Below are 22,265 nucleotides of genomic sequence, written 5' to 3'. Positions count from 1 at the left end.
CAGAAGCTTGCTAAGAAGTTTGAAGTGCTCGAAGCTCCTGGAGATGTTGCATGAGATAAACTAGGCAACTGTGATAGGGAGCTTACCACATGAATATGGGTGTGACATAGCTGGAAAAAAACAAACTAGCCCTTCATATTTTTGGTAAATAAATGCAAACTTTTCAGTATTGGTTCTTGTGAATTTTTCTTTCTTTAGTATAATTCCAGAAGAGTACACATTTAGTTTCCAGAAGGAATATGGTTGTTTAAAATGTGAACTGCGATGTGTGGATAATTACTACCAGATGGGTGGCATTAGCTTAGTTAGACACGCGTACTCAAAACCCCATTTCTGCTGTGGTTTGCTGTTTTACATCAAGTAGCGGTTGAAGGACTTGTTGTTCTCAACATGGAGGAAAAACTTGGAAAAGGTGAATAGGGCTTTTCAGGCTGTGGCTCCCAAAGCCTTGACTTGTAGTCAGAACATGTGGCTCCCACAACAGGGCCACCTCACATGGCCAGCAGCCCTGTGCTGCGAAAGCTGGAATGCTGCACATCTTCTCAAGGAAATAAGAATTTCCAGTTTCCCGTAAAACTTGCTTGCTCCTGGATTTGGGGTTTGCAAAGGAGCTGTGGGATGCTTCAGGAATACGCACCTGTTCCAGCTTGAGAACTGCTCATGACCTGAGCTCTTGGAGGCATCTTGTCTATTACTGATGTGAAGAATTGGGATATGTACGTAGCCAGGAAGGTTGGTTACTTGCATGCTTGGTATAAATACCTTTTTTGTTCATTCCGGGTTGTGCAGTTTTGTAGAGATTCCTGCTTTTAAAGCAGTGCAATGGAAGCTGTTCAGATATTCATGCATTTTCACCCTCATTTGTGCCTGAAATGATCCCAAGGCTGGCCTGTTTGAATCTCAAGCTCTAGCAAAAATAGCTGGTTGCCAGGACAAATACTCTTAAGCCTGTAACTGGGCTGTGTGACTGCCGGTAGAACAAACATAAGTGAGAAATTGTGTAATTTATTCCATTCCTGACTTGGTCATTTTTGTCATCTTGAAACTGTCATGTTCTCCACCCCCCTACCTTGGACCTCTTATTTTTCCATCCAGTTGTAGTGGGGTATACCTCACCTTCTCAAGTGCCCTTGCTGCAGGGCACACATCCCTCTGAACTCGCTTGTCAAATTTTCAAGACGTGAAGGATTTTTAACTGCCTAATCTTTCACAGAACAAGAAATGTCCAAGTCTCCTTCTTTATGCAGAGAATTTTTTTGGTAGCATCTGATAGCAGAGATATACCTCCCTGATATTGCCAGTGGCAAGGATTTTATCCCCAAATTCTGTTCTTGTCCTTTCCTACAGCTTCCACATTTATGGTGGCGGGAGTGTTCTGTCTAAAGCTCAACTGGATTCCTTGTGCATCTACAATAGATTCTCTAGAAATGAGAAAAATAGGTTCCCAGTCATCCTACATGATCTTGTCATAAATTCATATATTGTGCCAGAAACACCTTTAAATTGGTATGAAGACCCTCCTTGAGTCTGACAGCTGAGAACAATCCCTGTTGCCAGATTTATCTGGATAAATGAGTGATGCCAAAATTGGTTGATCCCACTTGGGTCTGCTCTTTCAAGTTCTGATATTGATTTTTCAACTGGAATCTTGTAAAGCATAAACTAAAAGGTTGCTTGGTATTCGAGCCTAAAGCATGTGTATACATGTCTTTAAATACTGATGGTGGCCCTTACTGGATTATTCATGTTCTCTTTGGTATTTCACTGCACTTAGATTTCAGGTCTTGGAAGTTTTCCTGGGGAGACTCCTGTACCTGGAGCTTTGGTTCTCTCAGAACTTAAAAGTGTGGTAAATTAACTGCTAGTCAGTCTGACTGCTTAATGTGACTGCTTAACCAAAGCAAGAAACATTAGGAAAAAACCCAAAACAAGAACCACCACGACAATCAACACTAGCAAGGCAGTGTTATTCTATTTTATTCTGGGTTTCTCGTTTCAGCCTCTGTCAGTCCTTAATGTATTCTGATCTCATATGCCCTTTTCTCATCAAATTCCTCTGACTAAAAACAAATACAAAATATGTGGACCATAAAGTAGGCCTTTAGAAACACTAAGCAAAAACGTTAGTGTTTCCAAAGGGTCTGCTGCGTGGTCCAGCCACTAGGCTGAGGGGGGGAAAATTTGAGATGCTTTTCTGACAGAGTGGGTTTGAAAAAATCAGTGTCAAGGATTATTTTTGGAAAATTAGAGTAAAGAATGCATATGCACACCAAGAAGGGGAGGACATTAAAAACAAAACAAGTCTCCTAATTGTGTTTGTAGACTAATTTAGTAATGGACATGGTTACTGTAAAAGCTTTGGAAAATCCCATCAGGTGCCCGCAGCATAAAAATAAAAGTGCTTTGGTGGTTAACTTGCTTGCAAGTCCACTACATGGTCGTGTGCCAGCGTGCTGGGGTGCAGCTCACATAACTCGCTGCAGCACTCACGTTTGCATCATCGGATGCTGTGTCCGTAGCCAGAGCTGGTGTTGAACAGGGGCAAGATGACTCATTTCTCCTTCCTGGGCAGTGAGGAGCTGGGCAAGTCCGTTCCATAACCGAGCTTCCTGCTCTCCTGAGAATTCACAGTGGAGGGCGAGGCATGGTGCTCCATCTCGGCCCACTGTCACTGTAAAAAGCTTCTAAGTGTTTAACACAGCTACTTAATACCCCTACCAGTGTGTCAGTGTTCAGATAACTGTTAAGACTGCTTAAACTGTAGTGGTTAAAAGGGGATCTTTACTAGAAATATTTTGTATTTTTGACCTTGTATGGGAAAGTGCTGACCTTTCTTCTAAACAGCCTTTTCAGCTGCGGAATTATTTCCTATAACTTGCAGCAGATGCGAGTGCTTAGTATAAAAATCACTCTTTTGATTAGGCATGTGTCCAGCATTAACACATGACATTTCTGGGCCCTTATTCCCTCTATCTTTTTCTGAAGGAGGGTGTATTTTACTGCTTTACTTGTCCTGCAGTCATGCAGTGAGTATTCCCTATCTCTGGGACAGGGCACTCCTAACGGGGGGGACGTGGTGAGCGAGTGCTGACGTTAGCCTGGGGTCAGGCTGAGGTGAGAGTGACCGGGGGCAAACGGGGAACCTGCAGTAAGGGTGAGGTGTTCCCTGGGAAAAACCAGGTGCAGGTGTGGCCCTGCCAGTGTGTGAACTCCCCCACCCTGGTCATTTGTGTAGCAGTTAATGGAAAAAGTCTAAGAGATTTTTGGGCCAGTGCAGTGCATTATTATTTTTTTCTCTAATGTATCCCAGCTGAAGGAAAAGCATGCAAAATGAATTTCAAGCTCCTTGCTTGTGTAGGGCCAATGAGCGCAACCCTGGGCATTGACAGCAGCAAAGCTGTTGTTATCTGTGGCTCTCCCATTCAGCCCAGGCCTCCTGTGGCTTATTTTTGCATCAACAAATTAAGTGTGAAAGCAGCGTATAGCAAGCTCGAAACGGCTAAAAATAAGCTCCATTATCTGCAGCGGAGGGCAGCGTTCTCTTTCGTGGTCCCGGCTGCTGTTTGAGCAAGCGGAGATCGATCGGTCTAACGTCTGGGGCTCGCCTTTCATAAAAGAAGGGCTGTGGCTTTAAGTAATCGCTGGCTGCTTGTGCCAATTGCAGAAGCTGCAGTATCTGCCGCTGTTGGGAGCGATCGGCGCGGAAGCCGGATAACCTGGGGAGGCAAGGTCCAGCCTGGCCGCTCAGCCGCGGCCCGACCAGCCCGGCTGGTTGGTGCTGCCGAAATCTGGACTTCACCCATGAGTGCTGGGGGGCTGCCGGGGCTAGAAGATGGGCTGTTCCAGCAGCAAACTCTGCCTTTATTCCCAGTGTGCTGCAGCAAGGGTAATTTGGATTTGTCTCGCAGTGCTTTTCCCGCGACGGTGGGCTGTACCGGAGCTTGGCCGTGAGGAAGGTGAAGGTGCCCTGGCAGTGGGAAGCCCGGACCCTGTCCCCTCCATGCTGTGGGTGTGAGATGCTGGTGTCCCAGGCGTGGAGCGCTGTGCCAAGTGCCCGTGCCTCGCTCCTCCCTGGGGTATGGGTCTGGGGGCAGAGGGGCCTGGCTGGCCGCCTCCCCTTGCCAAGGAGCAGCTCCTTGGCAGGGCAGGGAGATGGGTGATTCTGCTTGTTTTGAGCACAGATTGGTGACGATTTTCTCAGTGTAAGAAACATCATCTATCTTAATTTTAAGAACTGCAAACAGTGGGGTGGGTTGGATTCAACTTTGAACAGAGCTGTGTCTTTCCTTCATGGAAGGCTGAGCATTTAGCAAAGTTTTTGGTTTCGTGTTTGAGTAAGCTCAAGACAAATATTTAATGCATGCCTCTTTCGTGTATGTGCCCTACTATTGTGCCCTTGACAGCTATCAGTTGATTTGTTCTGGAGGCTTACGTTGCTACGCCCATCATAAAATATATAATTAATTGCTGCAAAGTAGGGTTTTGATTGCAGTGTTATCCTGGAGAAAGCTATTCTTTGTTTAAAACCATAACTTCCTTAACAACAGAAGAACATCTGTGTATTTTGTAACAGCAGAACTGTTATCCTAAATGATTCATATCTTGGCTGCTTGCTCTTGCCTCTTGTTTTCCTACAGAACACATGTAAGTTAATTATTGGAAGGTGCCCGGCTCAGATCACTAGTAACCAAATGTTTGGGTTGTTTTTTTTCTTTCCTCTGCAGAGGGAGGAAGCACTAAAACAGCGTAAAGAGTTATCTCAAGAACTAGTTAACCTTCGAGGAGAGCTAGGTAAGAATTTATTTTTCCTATTCTTCATAAGAACAGACATGCAGCAAAACAGATCTGCAGAAGGACAGATGCCCTGGTGTTGTAATGGCAGTCATTTACTTCCCTGACTGAATTCTGCTCAGATGCTTCAGTCGCTGCATTTTCTCTGGAGCACTGACGGCGTGACCCCAGGTTCACGGAATTCCTGGCACTGATCAGACTGCACTTAGCGGGGCCTCCTTGCAAAACATGTGCCTGGTGACCAAAGCACTCACTTTCTTAAAAATGGGAGGATGGCTGACAGTGTGTATCTCCGATCCCTGATGTATTTGAATGCGTTCTTCTAGAGGTTTGCTGGCAAAACGATAAACCTATAAAATATACTACACAGAATCTGTATTTTTGCCTTAGTGGCTTGTAGGTGAATGAGTGTAAAATTAACAGAAGGAAATGCCATCAGGCTAATGAGATTAAATCTTTGAACTCATCCTAGTGGACTGCTATAATGTGAAATTGAGCTATAATGTGCAGGGGCTGGTTTTGCCAGCTTTGAAGCTTGATTTAACTGCATTTAATGGTAACTTCATTCAATTTATTTGAACTCAGAGCAGAATCATCTTGTGGAGTGCAAAAAATCACTGGATTGAAAATGGTAGGACTTGAAAGTAAAGGTAGCATTTTATAAAAGCACACTTCTGTTATGATGAAGCTCCTTTAAAAAAGAAAAGAAAAACTTTGAAAGTAGAAGCAACACATGTGGTGCAGATACGTCACTTATTGCTGAAAAGTTTGAAATGCTTATTTTGACATGCTTTGGGAGTTTAGTATCGTGTCAGCCAAACATGAGTGTGAATGTAGGTCTTGTTACATGCAGATGGTCCATTTAATGTTCAGATTTATTTTTTAGCACTGATTAATAGGGCGGGCATTTCCTGGCAACTACTCAGAGTTGGAAGTGTGGTGGGGAGGGAGGGGTCTCCCTGTGTGTCCCCCGACTGAAGCAACAGAGCACAGCTTTGCCACTTGTCACTGTTACTCTTGTCCAATTTAATGGGTTATACTCAGATGCAGCTTTCTGGGAGTTTTATTTGGTGCTGCTTGAAATTGCAAATGTGTGAATGGGGAGTCCCACAAGCAGAGAAAGCCTTGCAGATAGACAAGAGTACCAATAACAGTGCGGAAATGGGTAGTGTTTTCTTTCTTGGAAGCTTAGTACTGAAAAGCTGGGGCTTTTCTAGAGCTTGGTGCAGTCTGGCGTCTCTCAAGCCGCATCTTTCTGCTGATGAAGCACCTGGTTGCAGTTCTGCAGTTGTTTCAGGCAGGTCCCAGCTTTGGAAGAGCGTGGTGGGGGGTTGCGTCCCCCATCAGCTGCAGCCGGCACTTCGGTCACCCTAAAGTGAGTCTTACTGCGGAAATGGGCTTCTTGCACTCCTACAAAGTTGTCTTACAAACATTATAAACTAGATTTATTTATTTTTTATGTACATACCTGTCACTTTCTGGGCAAACCCATTTGCTTACCTGATCATAAGAATGACTTCAGAAGGATTGCCATCTGAGTAAGAAAGTATCTATTCTTCCATGTGCTTGCATCTTCGTTTTTTTTTGTTTTGTTTTTTCTATTTATCAACCTAGGTACTATGTTTGTTACTTACAAGGAAGGGGAAAATTCAGCAGACCAAAAGCTAGCCAGCACTTTTGCCCATTACCTCTTTTGGTGTTTTGTTTTGTGGGGTTTTTTTTGTTTCCTTGTTTTTTTGTGACAGCTTAGTTCTTTGTAAGGGTGCCATACTCTTAAATGAGCTTCTCATAAGCTTGTCACCCTCCTGCTTTGACAACCTGCTGAGCTCATATGTGGGATTCCTGTTGCAAGAATGTTATTCAGTAGGTTGATACTAGAAAAAAAGAGTCAACTGCAGTTGAACTTGATGGATGTGTGATGCCTGAGTGCGCAGAGCTGTCAGCCGGCATGCTGCTGGATCGGGACGTCAGTCATTCCCCCCACAGAGTTGGTCTGACTGGGTCAGCTCTGCAGGAGCATCTGAACGGCAGCCTGGGGCTCGCTTTCCTTTGTAAGGTTTCCAGACTGTGGCTTCAGTGAAGCATTTATCTCCGTGCAGCTCCTTTGTCTTAACCACGTCACACGCCTAGCTTGTCTGTAATTCTCTCCTCAGCATGTAAAGGGAGTAGATTTAATCACAGAAATTAAAAATGACACAGGTCTTCAATTCTATCTAGCTTTAAAACATTTGGGTTCTTAAAAAATAAAAATCTAGCCAGGCCTCATTTGTTGACAAGGTGCGAGAAAAGCACGCTTGCAATGGTAACTTTAGCTGAAAATAATCTGTTTAAATACACACCTTCTAATCAGCTTTCTGTTGCCACTGTTAAATGGATACAGCTGAACTTGGGATTTCCATAGGCTATTCAGACTAAGTACTGTCAATTTTGATTCACAGTGTGACCTAGGCACATGTCGCCTCAGAAAGTTAAGTACAGTTTGAATTGAATCTTATTTTGGTCACATGAACATGTGTACATGTTCCATGGAGTCCCAGCTGCTTTGTTTTTGGTGTGTATTGGTTTGCAGTTTGGGGATGGGCAGTCTAGGAAGAGGAACCAGGTGTGCCCAGCTCGGGGCAGCCTGTGCCCTGCATGTTGCCACGTTTGAGAGGGATATGAAGCCTCCAGCAGCTTCTACCCTGCACAGTTTGGGCTCCTCTGTTTCTTGCTTTGAAGTTTAATTGTGCATGATCCCAAGCTCCATGACTGACCTTGCAAAACCAAATTGGCTTGCTGTCAAATTGTCTGTTTTTTCTGGGTTATTCCTTGTCACCCTTTCTACCAAAATACCTTTTTGTTTAGTGATTTAAATGTGCATTTTGATCCCAGAACCTGCCTTTGGCAGTGACGGTGTGGCCGTGCGGACCATGGTGCGGAGGGTTACCAGTCACTGCTTTCTGCTCTCAGTAGCTGGAAATGAGTGAGCGTTGGCAGTGATGGTGTGTTTGGGGATGGATTTTTCCAAAGGAGTTCAAATTCATTAACAGTCAGGTTTTGAACTTGGGTTTCCTTAAAATCTTCGGCCACAAAGACTAAATGTTGTGGTTTGAATGTTCTGGGAGCTTGGAGCAGATATGGATGTCCTGCTTGTCACTTGTTTCCCTTAAGATGCACACTGGTATGTAAATTATTTCTAGTTACCTCTTTAATTACGTAAGTAGAAATTGCAACAGCTGCGTATATCTTCAGAGGTACGAAACTACTCTTCTAAATTAATTGCACTCAAAATTGTTTCGGAGCCTCTTTGCAACCGTGCTGGACCTTGTCCAGCTCAGTCCTGCAACCCAGCAGCAGGTGCAGCGCTGACTCAGCCTGAACCCTTTGGAAACTGCCGTTTGTCAGCCTGTTTCAGTGGGCTGGGGAGGCTTCTGCGTGTCCTGTACAGCCAGGCAAGTGCCCAGCCTCTCTCTCTGCTCAACATGTGCTGCATTGCAATTGAGAAACAAGATATTCTTCAAAATACCTTTGTGCTGTTTTTTTATTAATAAATTAACTCTAAAATGTGTTGGCGGTTGGGATAAAAAGAGGCTGTTGTTTTACAGGTGTGTGAAGTGAATGTGATTTGGTTTTCAGGTTTTTATGAACCTTAAAAATACTTAATAGGAGGCACGCATTTCTATTATATCAATTATCTGAGGCTGAGCCTAACTTGCCACAAGCCAAACACTTGTCTACATGCTGACAGTGTAGCGTTTGCAGCAGCAGAGAATAGGAATTTACTTTCTGGCAGAAACCTGAGTGCTTCATGGATGTATTTAACCATACCCGCTTAAGTGTAGCTTAAAGTATGGGGTTTTTTTGGTGTACCTGCCTCATTTCAACTTGCCAAAGAACAAAAATATGCAACGTGGCTTAACGCCTTATGCCGTTAGTCTTGTTATGGAAGAAACACCAAGAGAAGCTTGGTGATAAATTTGAAAGCGTGTTTGGCTAGAATTTCCAATAATGACAATCTGCCAAAACCATGACTTAAGTATTGGATAACACTTTTCAAAAAGATATTATATGGAGAAGGAACTGAGTCTTTGTGTCTACAGTAGACTTACTGATCAACGAACATACACAATAGATCTTGCAGTGTGAAATATAAAGTTAGAGCAATTGTGTTACTTGCTGTGACATAACACCATGCTAAATACTTGGTGTTTTCTGATAATTATCCCCTTTTCACATCCCCTATATCTACTAGAATGCTGCCAGTTTACTGTCCTAGTGACCTCGGTTTCGAAATGTCAGACAGTCTAATGGCTTTTTGTACATCATGACTAGACCAGCGAGTGACTTAGACAATTTTACGAAGATAAATGTTGATTCAAAACAATTTAATTTAAGATTAAAAAAAAAAATCCATTATGTTTTATCTTCTTAGAGCTATGGTTATGGTAACTTTTAGGGGAATGTATGTTGAAGAATGTTTTTGTGTAAGCATTTTAGCCATAAATACTGAATTGGATGATAAATTGGATTATAACTAGAATAAGATACTAAATTTTGTAGGGATATATTGCACAACTGTAAAGTCTTGTCTCTTGGCTACTCTTACTGAAAATATGATGTAGATTTCTTGGGGATACTGGGGCAGCTTTTGTAGTCCTTTCCTTCAGCTGGTGCTACTGTTTGTGTGGTTTGGATCTGCTGCCGTTTGCACTGGAGCTGCGAGTTGCCATGTGCCTGGATCCCCACACTTCACTTCTGCAGGCATTTGGTTTATGGTTCTGGCACATACAAAGCTTTGCAATTAAATACCCAAGATGCAAGTGGCCATTGTTAACAAGTACATATGGATGTTAATTGTACGTGTCAAAACCAGCATTTCTGATCTGAAGACATGCTGTCAACATATCTCAGAAACTTCCTGTGGTTGCCAGAGGTCGTGGTTCTGCCCAAAAGAACCAGGCTCTTCGTTTATAATAAACAAGTGTTAAGGAGCCTAAAAATCCAGATTGATCTTGCTCCCTGTTGTAATAATGCAGGGAGTGGCAGTGTTATTTGACTGGGAGGAGAGACTGGGACAATCAAATGGGGGGAAAAATATTAATGGCTTTGCTATTTGATTAAGGAAGCGAATCTTGTTTCTGGTTGCCGAGCACACCATTCTGTACACTCTGTCCTTAAAGCTTTAAACTGTTTATCTCATCTGTATTATAACACTAAACTTAATGAAAAAAAATGGATAGCATTTTTTTCACCTCTGTGGCTTGATTTTTCTCTCAAATTCTGTTGGACCATTTGTCTCCTGTTGTTTTTCTTGCTCAAGGTCTGTGGTCTGTTGTAGTGCGTGACATAATGATGTGGAATTGTGAAGGGAAGCCCTTTAAGAAGGGAAAGAATGCACAGTAGTCATGTACAGAAGCATGCTCTTCACGTGTCTCTGAGGTGGATGAGAAGTTAGAACAGAGATTTTGTGTTTTGTTTAGAAATTTTTCTTCTAAGGAATTAGTTGTCTTCTTCATGGCTTGTCCCTTTCTTAAAACTAGGCAGTGGACAGTCATAAATGAGATGATTCAGTCTGGAGATGGATAGGGCTGTGCAAAATACCTGCTACAGACACTCGAATCTTGAGTAGGGGGACAAATTCGGGTTTACAGGACTTATCATAATTTCAGAATGATGATTGTTCAGTCAGTGCTTTTGCTGAAACTTCCCACATGCAGTTTCTTGCACCACCATGATACTGGAAGTTCACTGGTGGTGTGGTGGTTCTGCTTCTGGTTTGGATGGCAAGGATTCAAGTCAGGCTTGTGAATTGCAAGGAAGCATTGCGGCCTCCACCTTTGCTGAGGCCAGATGTTACCTTCAAGGTAACACAACATTCAACTACCGGTGCAAGTTTTTAAAGTTTTTGTTTCCCTTTGTAACATTAGTCTTCTCGTAAATCTGAATTGCAAACTGGCTGAACAAGAACTGAGGTGCCTGTTTTCTTTGACAAAGGTGTGGTTTGCTGTTTGCTTTTTTCTGAAGTGTTTTGCATCATCTGAAATTCTGTGTGCTGACGCTTAAAGATAAGACAATGATGAGCAGCACATTCTTTTAGCTAAATGTAGGCAAATGAATGGCTCTGGCCTTACAAATAAAGAACTGAATGCTTGCGTCTTCCTGTGGTTTTAAAGGAGGGGGATCACTTGGAGAACTTTGCTACAGTGCTCTCACGTGAGGTGTGTAACTCACCTGCCTCTCAGCTATAACCCTCTTACTCTACTATAGACGGTCAGATCCGTTCTGCATGTGGTTGGCTGTGTAATATCTCAGTTTGGCTCCTTGCCTGGTTCTATGCATTGTAAAATAATGTCGCATAATTTTAATGTTTCTTCTTCTCCAAAGCATGACAATATGAGTATATATTCAATAACGTTATGCCAATGTGATGTGATAGAAGTTTGCTATTTTTTTGCATTTTTTTTCCTAAAGGGAGCAGTTATAGTAGAAGTTTGTGGAATTAATAAAGATAGGGGAAAAAACAATCTGGAATTAATAAAGATAGGGAAAAAAACAATCTGTCTTGGTGGTATAGAAAGTATAGAAAACTGTGAAATCTGCTTGGGTGGCAGAGAATGTTGTGGTATGTTTCAGCTGAGCCTTTAGTTGCATTGTTGCCAGGCATGGGATGAACAGCTTGGCTTAAATTTGTGCTGATCAGCAGATCTTTCACACAGACCTAGCGCAGAGCTAAGCCTGCTGTTAGAACTAATCCAGGTAGATACACATGCAGATTGATTTCCACGCAGTACAGCTCATTCGCTTACACTTTCTAGTTCAACTGCAGGTTTTAAGTGATGGCAGCAGGGCCAAGACTTCTTTACAGTTTCCTTAAAATCAAGTGCAAGTATCATTCATCACGTTACTTGCTCTTGATGAGCTGTAGCACAGAGGGAATCGGACACGAGTGTAACATGAAGCTCTGTGCCGGGGCAGGCTGCTCTCCCCAGGGCCAAGCCCAGTTCTGATTTGGGAACTGCTCCTTGAAAATACTGTAGTTTATGTATCTTAAGGTTCAAACAGAGCTGTGGTGAGAAATTCCTGTACTAAAATCCCTGAATCTTTCCATGCTTTTATATAAACTTCATATTTATAGTGTTTTGGCGGCATGCTAAGCTGCTATAAATTGTCTGTGTGCATGACTCCTGTATGTGATTGAAGATCAAGTTAACATTTTAGTTAACATTTCTCTCTTAAGCAGGCACTCATCTGACTAATTTATTTTAAACTGAAGCACTAGGGTCTGCGTGGAAGCAGTTTGGCTTAAGGTCAGTGAGCACGGGCTTGTGTTAGACATCCCGTTTCCCCTTGCTCCCAGGCTTGGGGTGCAGCTGGAACTGCCTGAGGCGCTCACTCCAGTTGTATTAACAGTGGGAAAATGACTCCTCCTATTCAGCCCTTCTGTCTGGAACTGGGAATGCTGCATTTCAAACTCAAAAGTATGAGTTACTAACTTTTGGGTTGCCATTTTATCAGCTGTAAATACGGAGAGACAAACCTAGGCAGTCTTCTTAGCTGACTTGTGTTAATAAAAATATAAAGAGAATTACACAGCATTTCTTTCTGTTTTCTTAATACTCTGCATTTTCTGCCTGAAACTACTGTGTATCTTGCATATTTAAATATCTCGAGCATATGCATATTTAGCGGTATGTTTCAGATTGGCAGTTCAGTGTCGTGCTGTATCAGGCAGTCTGTGTCAGACTAGAATTGCTACTCTGTTGTGTATCTGAGTATAACACGTTGAATGGATGGTCATCAGGATATGGAGACTTTCAAATTTAGCTAAGTGGTTTATATATCAAAAAGTGAAGTACTCTCACAAATACGCTACTGAGATGGGATCAAATTAGGTGAAGTAGCAAATCCAATTAATTTTTTATTGGAGCACTCAAGTGTCTCTTGTGAGACATTCATTCTTCTGTGTCATGACAAACTCACATTTATGCTTTCTACAGGGGTTCCTGGCTTAACTAGATTCAATTAATTCTCAGCATAAGAAACAATGAATTTAATATTTTGCAAAGATGTTTTCATGTATCCTTGGAGGTAGCATTCATTTAATGGAGAAATTATATTTGTCTTTGTATAACCGCGTTGCTGTGCCGACTGTTCGCTATCTTTAATACTTGTAATAAAGATGGTGAAATTAGCATTGAACTTGATCCAATTTCTTTTTTCTTTTCTTTTTTTCTGTTGACATCTTCAGTAACTACTTCTGCAGCTTGTGAGAAATTGGAGAGAGACAGGAATGAACTGCGAGCTGCGTATGAAGGGTTTTTGCAGAAGTTAAACCAGCAACATCACAATGATTTAGCTGAGCTGGAGGAGAGGCTTAAACAGTTTTACACTGCAGAATGTGAGAAACTCCAAAGTATCTGCATTGAAGAAGCTGAAAAATACAAAGCGCAACTCCAGGAGCAGGTTTGTAACATTTGAAGTAGAAATGTTCTCTAGCAGTTGCTGTCTGCTGCAAATGAGCCTTCAGAGGATCCTGGATTTTGCTAATAATGGAGTTATTTTATCTAATGTGAAACTCCACTTTGTTGCACCTATAAAAAGTATGACTACGCAAAGCTGTCCAGATCTTAAGCTTGTGTTTAAACATGGTGGAGATTCCTTTTGTTCTGCAAACTTCAATGACTTCTAGAGCTCGACTGGATATTTGAGGCAGCTTGAGTTTTAAGAATTAGAGAAACCTGGCCTGTGACTTTCCATGTGTGTGACAGATGCATACGCCATCCTATTGGTAGTGGTAAACTGCAAGGCATCGTCCTCATGTATTGAGTGCTGTATGTGGCATAGCTTCTCCTGTGACCATCTGTTAAGTGCTACCTAGACCATTTAAAATGTACGCAACGTACTACATAAAGCCATTGGAACAATACTTAAACAAGGGTTGACACTGGTCAGGAGGGGAAAAAATCATGTTGTCATATTGCAGGTGGACAACTTAAATATCACACATGAAAACTTTAAGCTGGAACTTGAAAACAGCCACTCAGAAAAAGTAGAGGAGCTGACAAAGAAGTATGAATCCTCTTTTTCAGGCAAGTATTTAGTATTCAAGTAAACATGCTGTTGTACTGCTAGTCACAAACAAAAATATTCAAGCTTTTTCATCAACACGTCCGCTTCATTGTTCTTGGTTGTCGTTTATCCTTAAAAACAGCTGAATTCTGCCTTTTGGAATTGAACAAGTCTAATTTTACGTACAGAAATAACCATGATCCCATTGTAGTTGAACGAAACTTCTGAAACATTTTCGGAGTGGAGATGTCTTTTTCTTTGAGTAAAAGATGTCTGAATTGCAGTCTGCCCTCAAAATCTCAAGGTAATGAGTAATTGCTCCTACCCTGCTAGTTTTGTAAGGAGCACCTTGAAGCTGAACTTGAGGAGAAGCAAGGTTGTGTGCTTTCCAGAGTGACACGGGAATGTTGAGAAGTATTAGACACTACTTACAGTATATTATACAGTGCTTACAGTATACTGAGGCAGAGGTTGTTTTTCAGGAAGGGGACGGTGAGTGTGCTCAGTTTTAAATGGCATTGTATCTAGCTGATGTAAGTGGTGATGATTCCTGCCCTCCCTCCAACTCCACTGGATAGCCAAGTTTCCAGTGGTACTTTTGTGTCATTAAAACTGGTGGCGCTTCCACTGCAATCAAAGAGCAAACTCCTCTGTGTAGCATCTCCAAAGTAGGAAAGGAAATGTTTTTCTAGAAGTTTGTGGAAGACGCAGTTTTAGTTTTTGCTAGGTTTCCCTTCAGAAACTCAGCTTTGGTCAGATGTAGCTTGTGTTCAATTCATCCATTCATTGCATGCAGATCAATGCTGTCAAAACTGACACGCTGTCAACTACCAAAATGGATACGTGAGGGGACAGTTGGCAAATCTGAAGCAGCAAAAATTATCTACTATGAGTAGATAATGTGGTGGCTCAGATTTTACTTCAGAGGCATTTTTAAGACCATCAGGGCAGAGGAAGGAAACAAGAAAAAAAAAACATCTAAATTTTGAACAGTTCGTGCATGCTTTAGATCAGTGGATGATAAATGTTCTTTCCGTGCTGTTGTTGACTCTGCACCTGTGCACGTGTGTATTGGCCGGCTTTTCATACTGCTGTTTTTCAAAAAGAATTTTCATGTTTTGTGCAGTATTAAAAATTGCCATAATAATTTGTTGCAGAGCTCAAGAGTGCTCATGAATCTGAAAGGAAGTCGCTTGAAGATTCCTTTAAAGAGAAGCAAGAATTGCTAGAGGTTTGTTAAGGGTTGGGGTCATTGCAACAGTCTAAAACTTAAAAGGCAGTTTGGAGATGTGTGCTGAATTCTTGGCTTAACTATACCGTATTTTTTTATTTCAGAAAAAAATCGATGAATTAAAATGTGAAAACGACTCTCTCAGTGAGAAGTTGAAATTTGAAGAGCAAAAACAAATAGCCAAAGAAAAAGCCAGTCTTGTAAGTCTTGGTCTTCAAAAGTAATGCAGATGAGCAGGTCTTATAAGCCTGGGTTTATTTTATTGCATAGTATGAAAGGTTTGCAATCAAGCCTGATAGGGTTCCCATAATTTTTAATATTTTATGTAAATGGCTTGTCTGCCAGAAGTTTTTCTCAAGCGCTACAATGTCACATATTAACTTGCCAATATAAATCTATAAGACTGTTGAATGTCTGAGTCAATGGTGTAAGTTATAGCCTAAGTTAAATTGAACACCTACATGTACACAGAAGTTGTACCACAGCTTTCTTCTAGACAGTTGATAAGTGCTCTAAATGTTCAGTGTGGGCTTACATCACTCCTACAAAACTGCCTGCTTGTCCTTGAGTCTTTAATGCATTTATTCAAACATCCATTCATACTTGTTGCTGATTTATCCTTCAGATAAGCGTATATTTTATCCTGCCTTTCCTCTGAAGGCTGCTGTTCTCTGGGATGCTCCCAGGATAAGAAATGCGCTCTGAGAGGGTCTTTCATGCACTGGGAGGATGAGACGCAAACACACTTATTTTTCCAGTTACCTGAAAATACCTGGAATACCACCAGTATCACATATCCCACGAAGAGCAACTCCACGCTTAAAAACTCACTGAAGATGATTCTAGTAGAAGTTGCCCTAGTTTTCACTGGAATTTCTTTTTTGTTTTTCCTCTTACTGCTTATTCTAGTGGCAGGACAGAGCTGCCGCAAGAGGAATCTGCAACCACGGCATGTTGCTGTAGTTGGGAAAGATTATAACAAAAAGAGAACGTGTTTAATGCTGCACTTGGGAGTTGGAGCTGTATTCCATAGGTGTGCTCAGACGTTGTTTGATTTACAGGAGCAATAGTCAAGTGCCTTTACACAGCTGCAAATGCACTCTGCATCCTGACAGCATAAGAAGAAGCTTGAGGCTTCTCTATGGAAGAATACCAGTCTGACCCACTCTGTTCTTCTGTACTAAACACAAATTCTGCACGATCAGAGTTCCCAGAAGCCTGTTGATGACAGAGGTGTATTTTCAATCCCTCCACTATTACTTAGTTTCACTTACTATTCCCAGCTTTTTTACTAAAATCTTATGTAGGCCTTTCACCTCTTCGTCTGTCTCTGTGTTCTGCTATGAGTAGATAACGTGGTAGCTCAGATTTAACTTCAGAGACATTTTTAAGACCACTGGGGCAGAGGAGAGAAAGAAAAAAGAAAATACAGACATTTTGAACATACTATAAGCTGCATTTAAACTTTCCAGGAGCATTTTCCTCTCTAGCTCTCAGATTCCTTGTAAAGCCACAAAAAGCAGGAAGTTCAGATTGCCTCCTCCCCTGAGGTGGTGCAGCACAGCCCACCCTCACACGGACCTCTGTTCAAAAGTAGAAATTAAACGAGGATCACTAAAGCCACAGTCCTTAAAAACAGGTGGGGGAGAAGGAAACGCGGAGGTGATGAGGCCCTTGTTACCTGTGGAATGTGCTGGCTCTGCGCCCCACAGACCTGCATACATGCTGTATGGTAGATAAGTCATGGAGGTAGAGCAGTGCACGATTGTTACGTGCAATTGCCGTCCTAGGCTTTAAGAAAAATGTAACAATGAAAAGTTTGAATTTCTGCTTGTGAACCAGCTACCTTCAGACTCAAAACAGGGAAAATCAGCTACAATCAAGTTCATAGCTTTACATTTTTGGTGGTTTTGAACTACTCCAGCACCTGAAAACTCTTCAGATGTTTATTTTAATTACCTCTTGGGATGTGTTATGAGTAATATGAAACAAATTTTGGAACTCCTAGCCTTGGAGGGAGCCTTTGGGCACTCCTGGAAAACAAGTTTTGCTGTGACAGCTTTAGTGTTTTCCTCGGACTCACAAGGGCTTTTCAAGTTTGTGCATAAGGTGTTTTCTGAGCAGCTTCTAAAGAAAACTGCAACTGTCCACCTACACTGAAGGACAAACAAAACGGGGGGAAAGTGGTAGCAGATTTTTTTATTCTAAATGGTTTGACTTGACTTCACTTAAAAGAAGTTACTGGTGTTACCATATTTATTTCCTTGCTCTTTCTAAGTAGCAGAGAACAGTTAAATTGTTCCTGAAATTCAGGGTACTAAGCAAACTGTTGATCTTTCAGAAAAACCCGCAGATTATGTATCTGGAACAGGAGCTGGAAAGTCTGAAAGCGGTGCTGGAGATCAAGAATGAGAAACTCCATCAGCAGGATGTGAAGTTAATGAAAATGGAAAAACTGGTGAGTTTTCCTTGGGGTCTGGCAGGTTCAAACCATGTCTGAGTCGTTCTGACAATGAACTCAGGCTGGTCAGGCTTATGTGCAAGGATTAATTTCTGTTGTTTAAAAGGAAACATGAAATGATACTGGGACATGCTCACAGTGTAGATGCAGTTATATCAGCATCAGGCTGTAACATAAAGAGGGGCAGAGAATCACCAGATGCTGTAAATGACCTTTTACCCTCTTAAGACAACTACTGGTTTGCACAAACTATTGCTAAGTTAGTACAGGATTATGCAGGGGCCTTTTCCACATTTCCTTTCCTCTTCCCCTCCTCCCACAAAGGACAAATCCTTACCTGCTACGTTTGCATGAGTGTTATGGAAGATAGATTGCACTGTCAGAAAAACATGGTAATGATCCTAATTAAATAAGAACATATCAAATAAAAAATGGAATATATCTTTTTGTCTAGCGTTGATTAGCTTAGGTCAACCATTTTAGCTGTTATCTTTAAGCTACTTGTTTAGCTGTGTGATTTGCTCCTGATCTGTGCATAATTCCACAGGAAAAGGCAATTTTGGGGATAAAACTCATCATTACTTTATTTGCTCTTATTTGTGGCAGGACAGGATCCTTACCCTGGGTGGGGCCTTTGAACACTGTTGTAATACTTGCTTAAGCAAGATTTTAATGAGGAAGTATAGAGAGAGGTTTGGATCCAAAGGAAAACATTCATGTCAGATGTTCAGTATTGTAAAGCATCATATGCTACCCTGGTCTACAGTTACTAGTAAATTACTAGTAAACCTTCACCTTTTCTGACAGACATTGGCTTTAGTGTAGGAGCCCTTGGGCCATCCCAACATCTAATCAGTTTTTCCTTGACTTTTGATAACATCCTGCAGCAATGAAGGGGAATCGGGAAAGCAGCGGGGAGAGCTGTTCATGCAGGGGAGCGCTTGAATTTGTCACATCAGCATGTTATTTCTAGACAGTCCTCTGTCTGCAACAGATAGGTTCTAAAACTGCTGCCTGTCACTGGCAGAAGTTACTAGAACATGCTGGTTAACCAGTAGTTCCCTTATCCAGTCCTCCTTTGTTGGCAGCTAATCAGCACAAGTGCAAAAAGGCCGCCGTTACACAAGGATGAGGTCAGTAGGATCTATTTGTTACAGAGCAGTAAGCCTTGATAGCAGCTCAGTCTCACATTGCTCCAGATTTTTGCACTTATTGTAACAAGGTCTGCAAACTCCAGATTATGAAAGTCTGTGATAGCTCAGTCAGCATCTTGAGTGCATGTGTGGGTTTTATTTTAAACTGTGACCTTTTTCTCTAAGCTGGAGAACAACACAATCTTAATGGAAAAATTAAAGAAGGTTCAGCAAGAAAACGAAGAATTAAAAGCTCGGATGGACAAACACATGGAGCTTTCAAGGTGAAAAATATCTATGGACTCTTAGATGTTCTGATGAAGCAGGGGAGGGTGTTCCTGTGACAAGAAAGAAATACACATTTGTAGAGATCCAAGTGGGGAAGAAAGGGTCATGTTCTCTTAGACAGTACTTCAACATCCGAGTCACTAATATTTACACAGAATTTTCTATGTACAAGAACAGGAACAGATCACAAGGAGGTAAAAAGGCTCAGTATGATCTTCAGTGCTCCAAAACAGTATTTCAGGAAAGAAAAAACAACTCAGAAATATCATCATAGATTGGCTTTTTAAGTATTAGCGGGTTGTGAGCTAAACCTGGCTTTGCTATTAACCACTTCAGCTGAGTGATTTGTGCCCAGTTTAGATCAGTGGAAAGACAAGTGTTTTATTTAGCAATAATAGCAATTTTTAGCATGAATAAAATGGGTCTGAGGTTCTCCTAGCTTCAGCTATTGCTCAAATGGATGGGCAGACTCTTGTGGTCTGAAGTGAAGTACAGAAATGCAGCTTCTATGTCGAGCTGAGTCTGCAACAGGACCCAAAGGTCGCAGCGTGGCCATTTAAAGCATCTATCACTGTAAACAGGACAAGTCGCACTTTTCAGATGCTTTTCCTGGTCTTTAGGAGTGTTTCTTATTGGTACTTTCTCCTGCTTTCTGCAAGCTACCAGCTCAAGTCCAGCAAGAATGAGAACATGCTAAATCCTCTGTTTAAGGTAGTAATTTAGCGTAGTTGTAAGCCAAGCAGGGGTTTATGTAATTTCAAACCTTTCTTTAACAATTAAGCTCAGTGCTGTAGTCTCTGTCTCAGGTCACATGTTCTGATGTAAATCTTACTTTCGCAGGCAACTTTCTACGGAGCAAGCCGTCTTACAGGAGTCGCTAGAGAAAGAATCAAAAGTAAACAAACGCCTGTCAATGGAAAATGAGGAACTTCTGTGGAAGTTGCACAATGGTGACCTATGCAGCCCGAGAAAACTCTCTCCCAGTTCTCCATCCGTGCCTCTTCAGTCCCCACGGAATTCTGGTAACTTCTCTAGTCCCACAGTATCACCGAGATGACATCTCTTGAGAGAAAGAGGGGGGATTGCATTTCGCTGGTGATCTGCCGAACCGATCCTAATTTTAATCACAGGAACAAGAGCTATATTAGCTGAGTATGATGACTAAACATAACTGGAAACTATTTCGTGCAAAAATGGCGATAAGAGACTGAGAACATGGGAGAAAAACACTCATGTTGCTCCTCCCAAAAAGACTTGTTTATGACCTCTATGGACATTGTTGCACAAAGCACTTACAGAGCAAGGAAAGACTTGTTCATTGCCTTTTCACCTAACTCTAAGAAAAAGCTCAGGGGCTCAGAGATAAAGATCACAACCTTTATAAGATGTTCCTTATCGCAGACTTTTTTTTTTAAGGCTGTGTGTATGTGTGTGCACTGTGGATGGAATGGATGTAACACACTGTGCGTGTGTCTAATGCTGCCTTCTTTGCTGTGTACGTAATAAAGGATAAAAGCTAAAGACTATACATTGACACGTACTTCCTTAATGATGTTGTCAGTATGCATGCTTTCAGCATTTCCCTGGGAATAAGGAGAAGCTGCCACTAGTCCTGTAGCTTAGTTTCCTTCATCTTTCTGGCTTCAGTTCAGGTAAAAAAAATGGCATGAAATGCTTTGTCAACTGTCTCATTAGTTTCTTAGCCGACCTGAGGATGCAACCTTGAATTAATTTTAAAAACAAACTGAATTGCAGCCGTATTTTGCGTGGATTCTTCATTTCACATCCATGCATAACTCTGCCATTTATGAGGAAACATTTTTTGCAGGATACAGTGGATTTTGGCTTTGAAGTCAACAGGGTCATAGTCAGAAACACAGCAGCCCTCAAGGTCAGCACGTTTGGAAACCTGGGCTTGTCACCTGCTGAAAAGTGACTTATTTCTGCAAACCAGCGTGTCCATTGCTGAGGCCGTCTGCTGAGGATAAACTATTAATAATGTGGATTTGAAAGCCAAAGAGAAAAATGCAATAATTGTCATTAGTTGCATTCTTAACTTGGTTCTCCAGAAGAATCTTCAGTAATTTGTGAATTCTGATGTCTCTGGTGACACACTTTGCCTTTTTAAGCGTAAGCATTTTTATTAACACTCTTCGGAGTTGGCTAAATTTGCCTGAGGAAGAGGGGAAGGTGGCAGCTCTGTGTTTATCTTGCTAATTCTGCCATACCTTCCCTCTTAGACTGCAGGATAGTGTTGTTTTGTCGGTTCATTTGGAAAAACATCCTGTACAAGAGATTCTGTGGAGTAGGGAAAAAACCCCTGTCCTGGCTGCTGGAACTGGAGACAGCGGGTGGCAGCAGTTCTGAAAATGTCACATGCTGAGCTTCAGCTTCAACCAGCTAATTGTGGAGCCTTGGGCAGACCGGTTCAAGATCTCTACATTGTACCTACTCAACACAGGTTCAACTTCAAATTAGTATTACAAACTACTATCTAGTGTGGGTTTTACAGAACCACTTCCAGGATCGTTGTTGTGCTGCTGTTCAGCTCATGCTGTTAGCTGGTGTGGCCACTTGTATCTGCTGAGTTTTCTGGTGTTTTCCAGTAGCCTGGGGACAGGAATCAAGGAGATGGACAGTGTTTAGGGAACTCAACTGGAGAACCACTTCAAGCCATTTTACACAAGACTTGAAAGGTCTTGGCTAGTAATAAGAAACACAGACATATAAACAAGACTGTTAACAGCGCTCATACAGTAAGTAAGCTTGTAATAAACTTGTGATTGACTATTTCATCATTAAATTGACTTAACTTTCCGTAATGTAAAGCTAAGGGTGCAATTTCTATAGAATATTATACTTGCTTTTAATCCTCTTTAGGGCACTGTACATACCACCTGTTAGTGGTGTCAGTACTTAAAATGTTTTCTAGGGGTTTCAAGTTTAACTATGAAAATCCTCTGTGGGCTAAAATTTGGCATAAAGTATATCTTGGAATGTTCTGATTTTCTATGGTCAAAGAGATTTGATCACATGTATTTGAGCTGAATGCTTAAAAATAAATTTTTCATACTGATTGAAGGGGTTTTCTCCTGCTTGTATTAGTCAAATGTTCTTTAATCAACAAAGGAACATTCCTTCAAATACTGAAACCTCTTAGTACCTGCTCAGCACAGCAGAACAGCAATAGTGAAGCTTCACTGCACAAATTATTAATGTTTAGCTAACCCTTAGAAAATTTTAACTCTGCCCTTGCTCCTCTAATGTAGGTAGAAGTTGCACTGAGCTTGCTTGTGATTATTAGCACTTCGGT

General features: G+C 41.6%; 1 protein-coding gene across 11 annotated transcripts in view; it reads left to right on the top strand.

The window, feature by feature from the left end:
• The window catches only part of MTUS1 (microtubule associated scaffold protein 1), a 123,005-nt gene extending 100,972 nt beyond the window's left edge, over window positions 1-22,033 (top strand). For 10 of the 11 annotated variants that reach the window (XM_065061081.1, XM_065061080.1, XM_065061075.1 and 7 more), the window contains 8 exons: window positions 4,725-4,791; window positions 13,019-13,233; window positions 13,754-13,859; window positions 14,997-15,070; window positions 15,175-15,270; window positions 17,412-17,528; window positions 18,851-18,948; window positions 19,793-22,033. In XM_065061081.1, the coding sequence (XP_064917153.1) occupies window positions 4,725-4,791; window positions 13,019-13,233; window positions 13,754-13,859; window positions 14,997-15,070; window positions 15,175-15,270; window positions 17,412-17,528; window positions 18,851-18,948; window positions 19,793-20,009 (990 nt within the window). In that variant the 3' untranslated portion in view covers window positions 20,010-22,033. Of the gene's footprint in view, window positions 1-3,486; window positions 3,887-4,724; window positions 4,792-13,018; window positions 13,234-13,753; window positions 13,860-14,996; window positions 15,071-15,174; window positions 15,271-17,411; window positions 17,529-18,850; window positions 18,949-19,792 lie in introns of those variants that run through there. The other variant, XM_021285875.2, reaches the window with a different exon arrangement.
• Window positions 22,034-22,265: the final 232 nt, after the last annotated feature.

Source organism: Columba livia, chromosome 4 (genome assembly GCF_036013475.1).
Source record: "Columba livia isolate bColLiv1 breed racing homer chromosome 4, bColLiv1.pat.W.v2, whole genome shotgun sequence".
NCBI lineage: Eukaryota > Metazoa > Chordata > Aves > Columbiformes > Columbidae > Columba > Columba livia.
The sequence above is the reverse complement of the archived record's forward strand: the minus strand, read 5'-3'. Positions and strand labels throughout refer to the sequence as shown.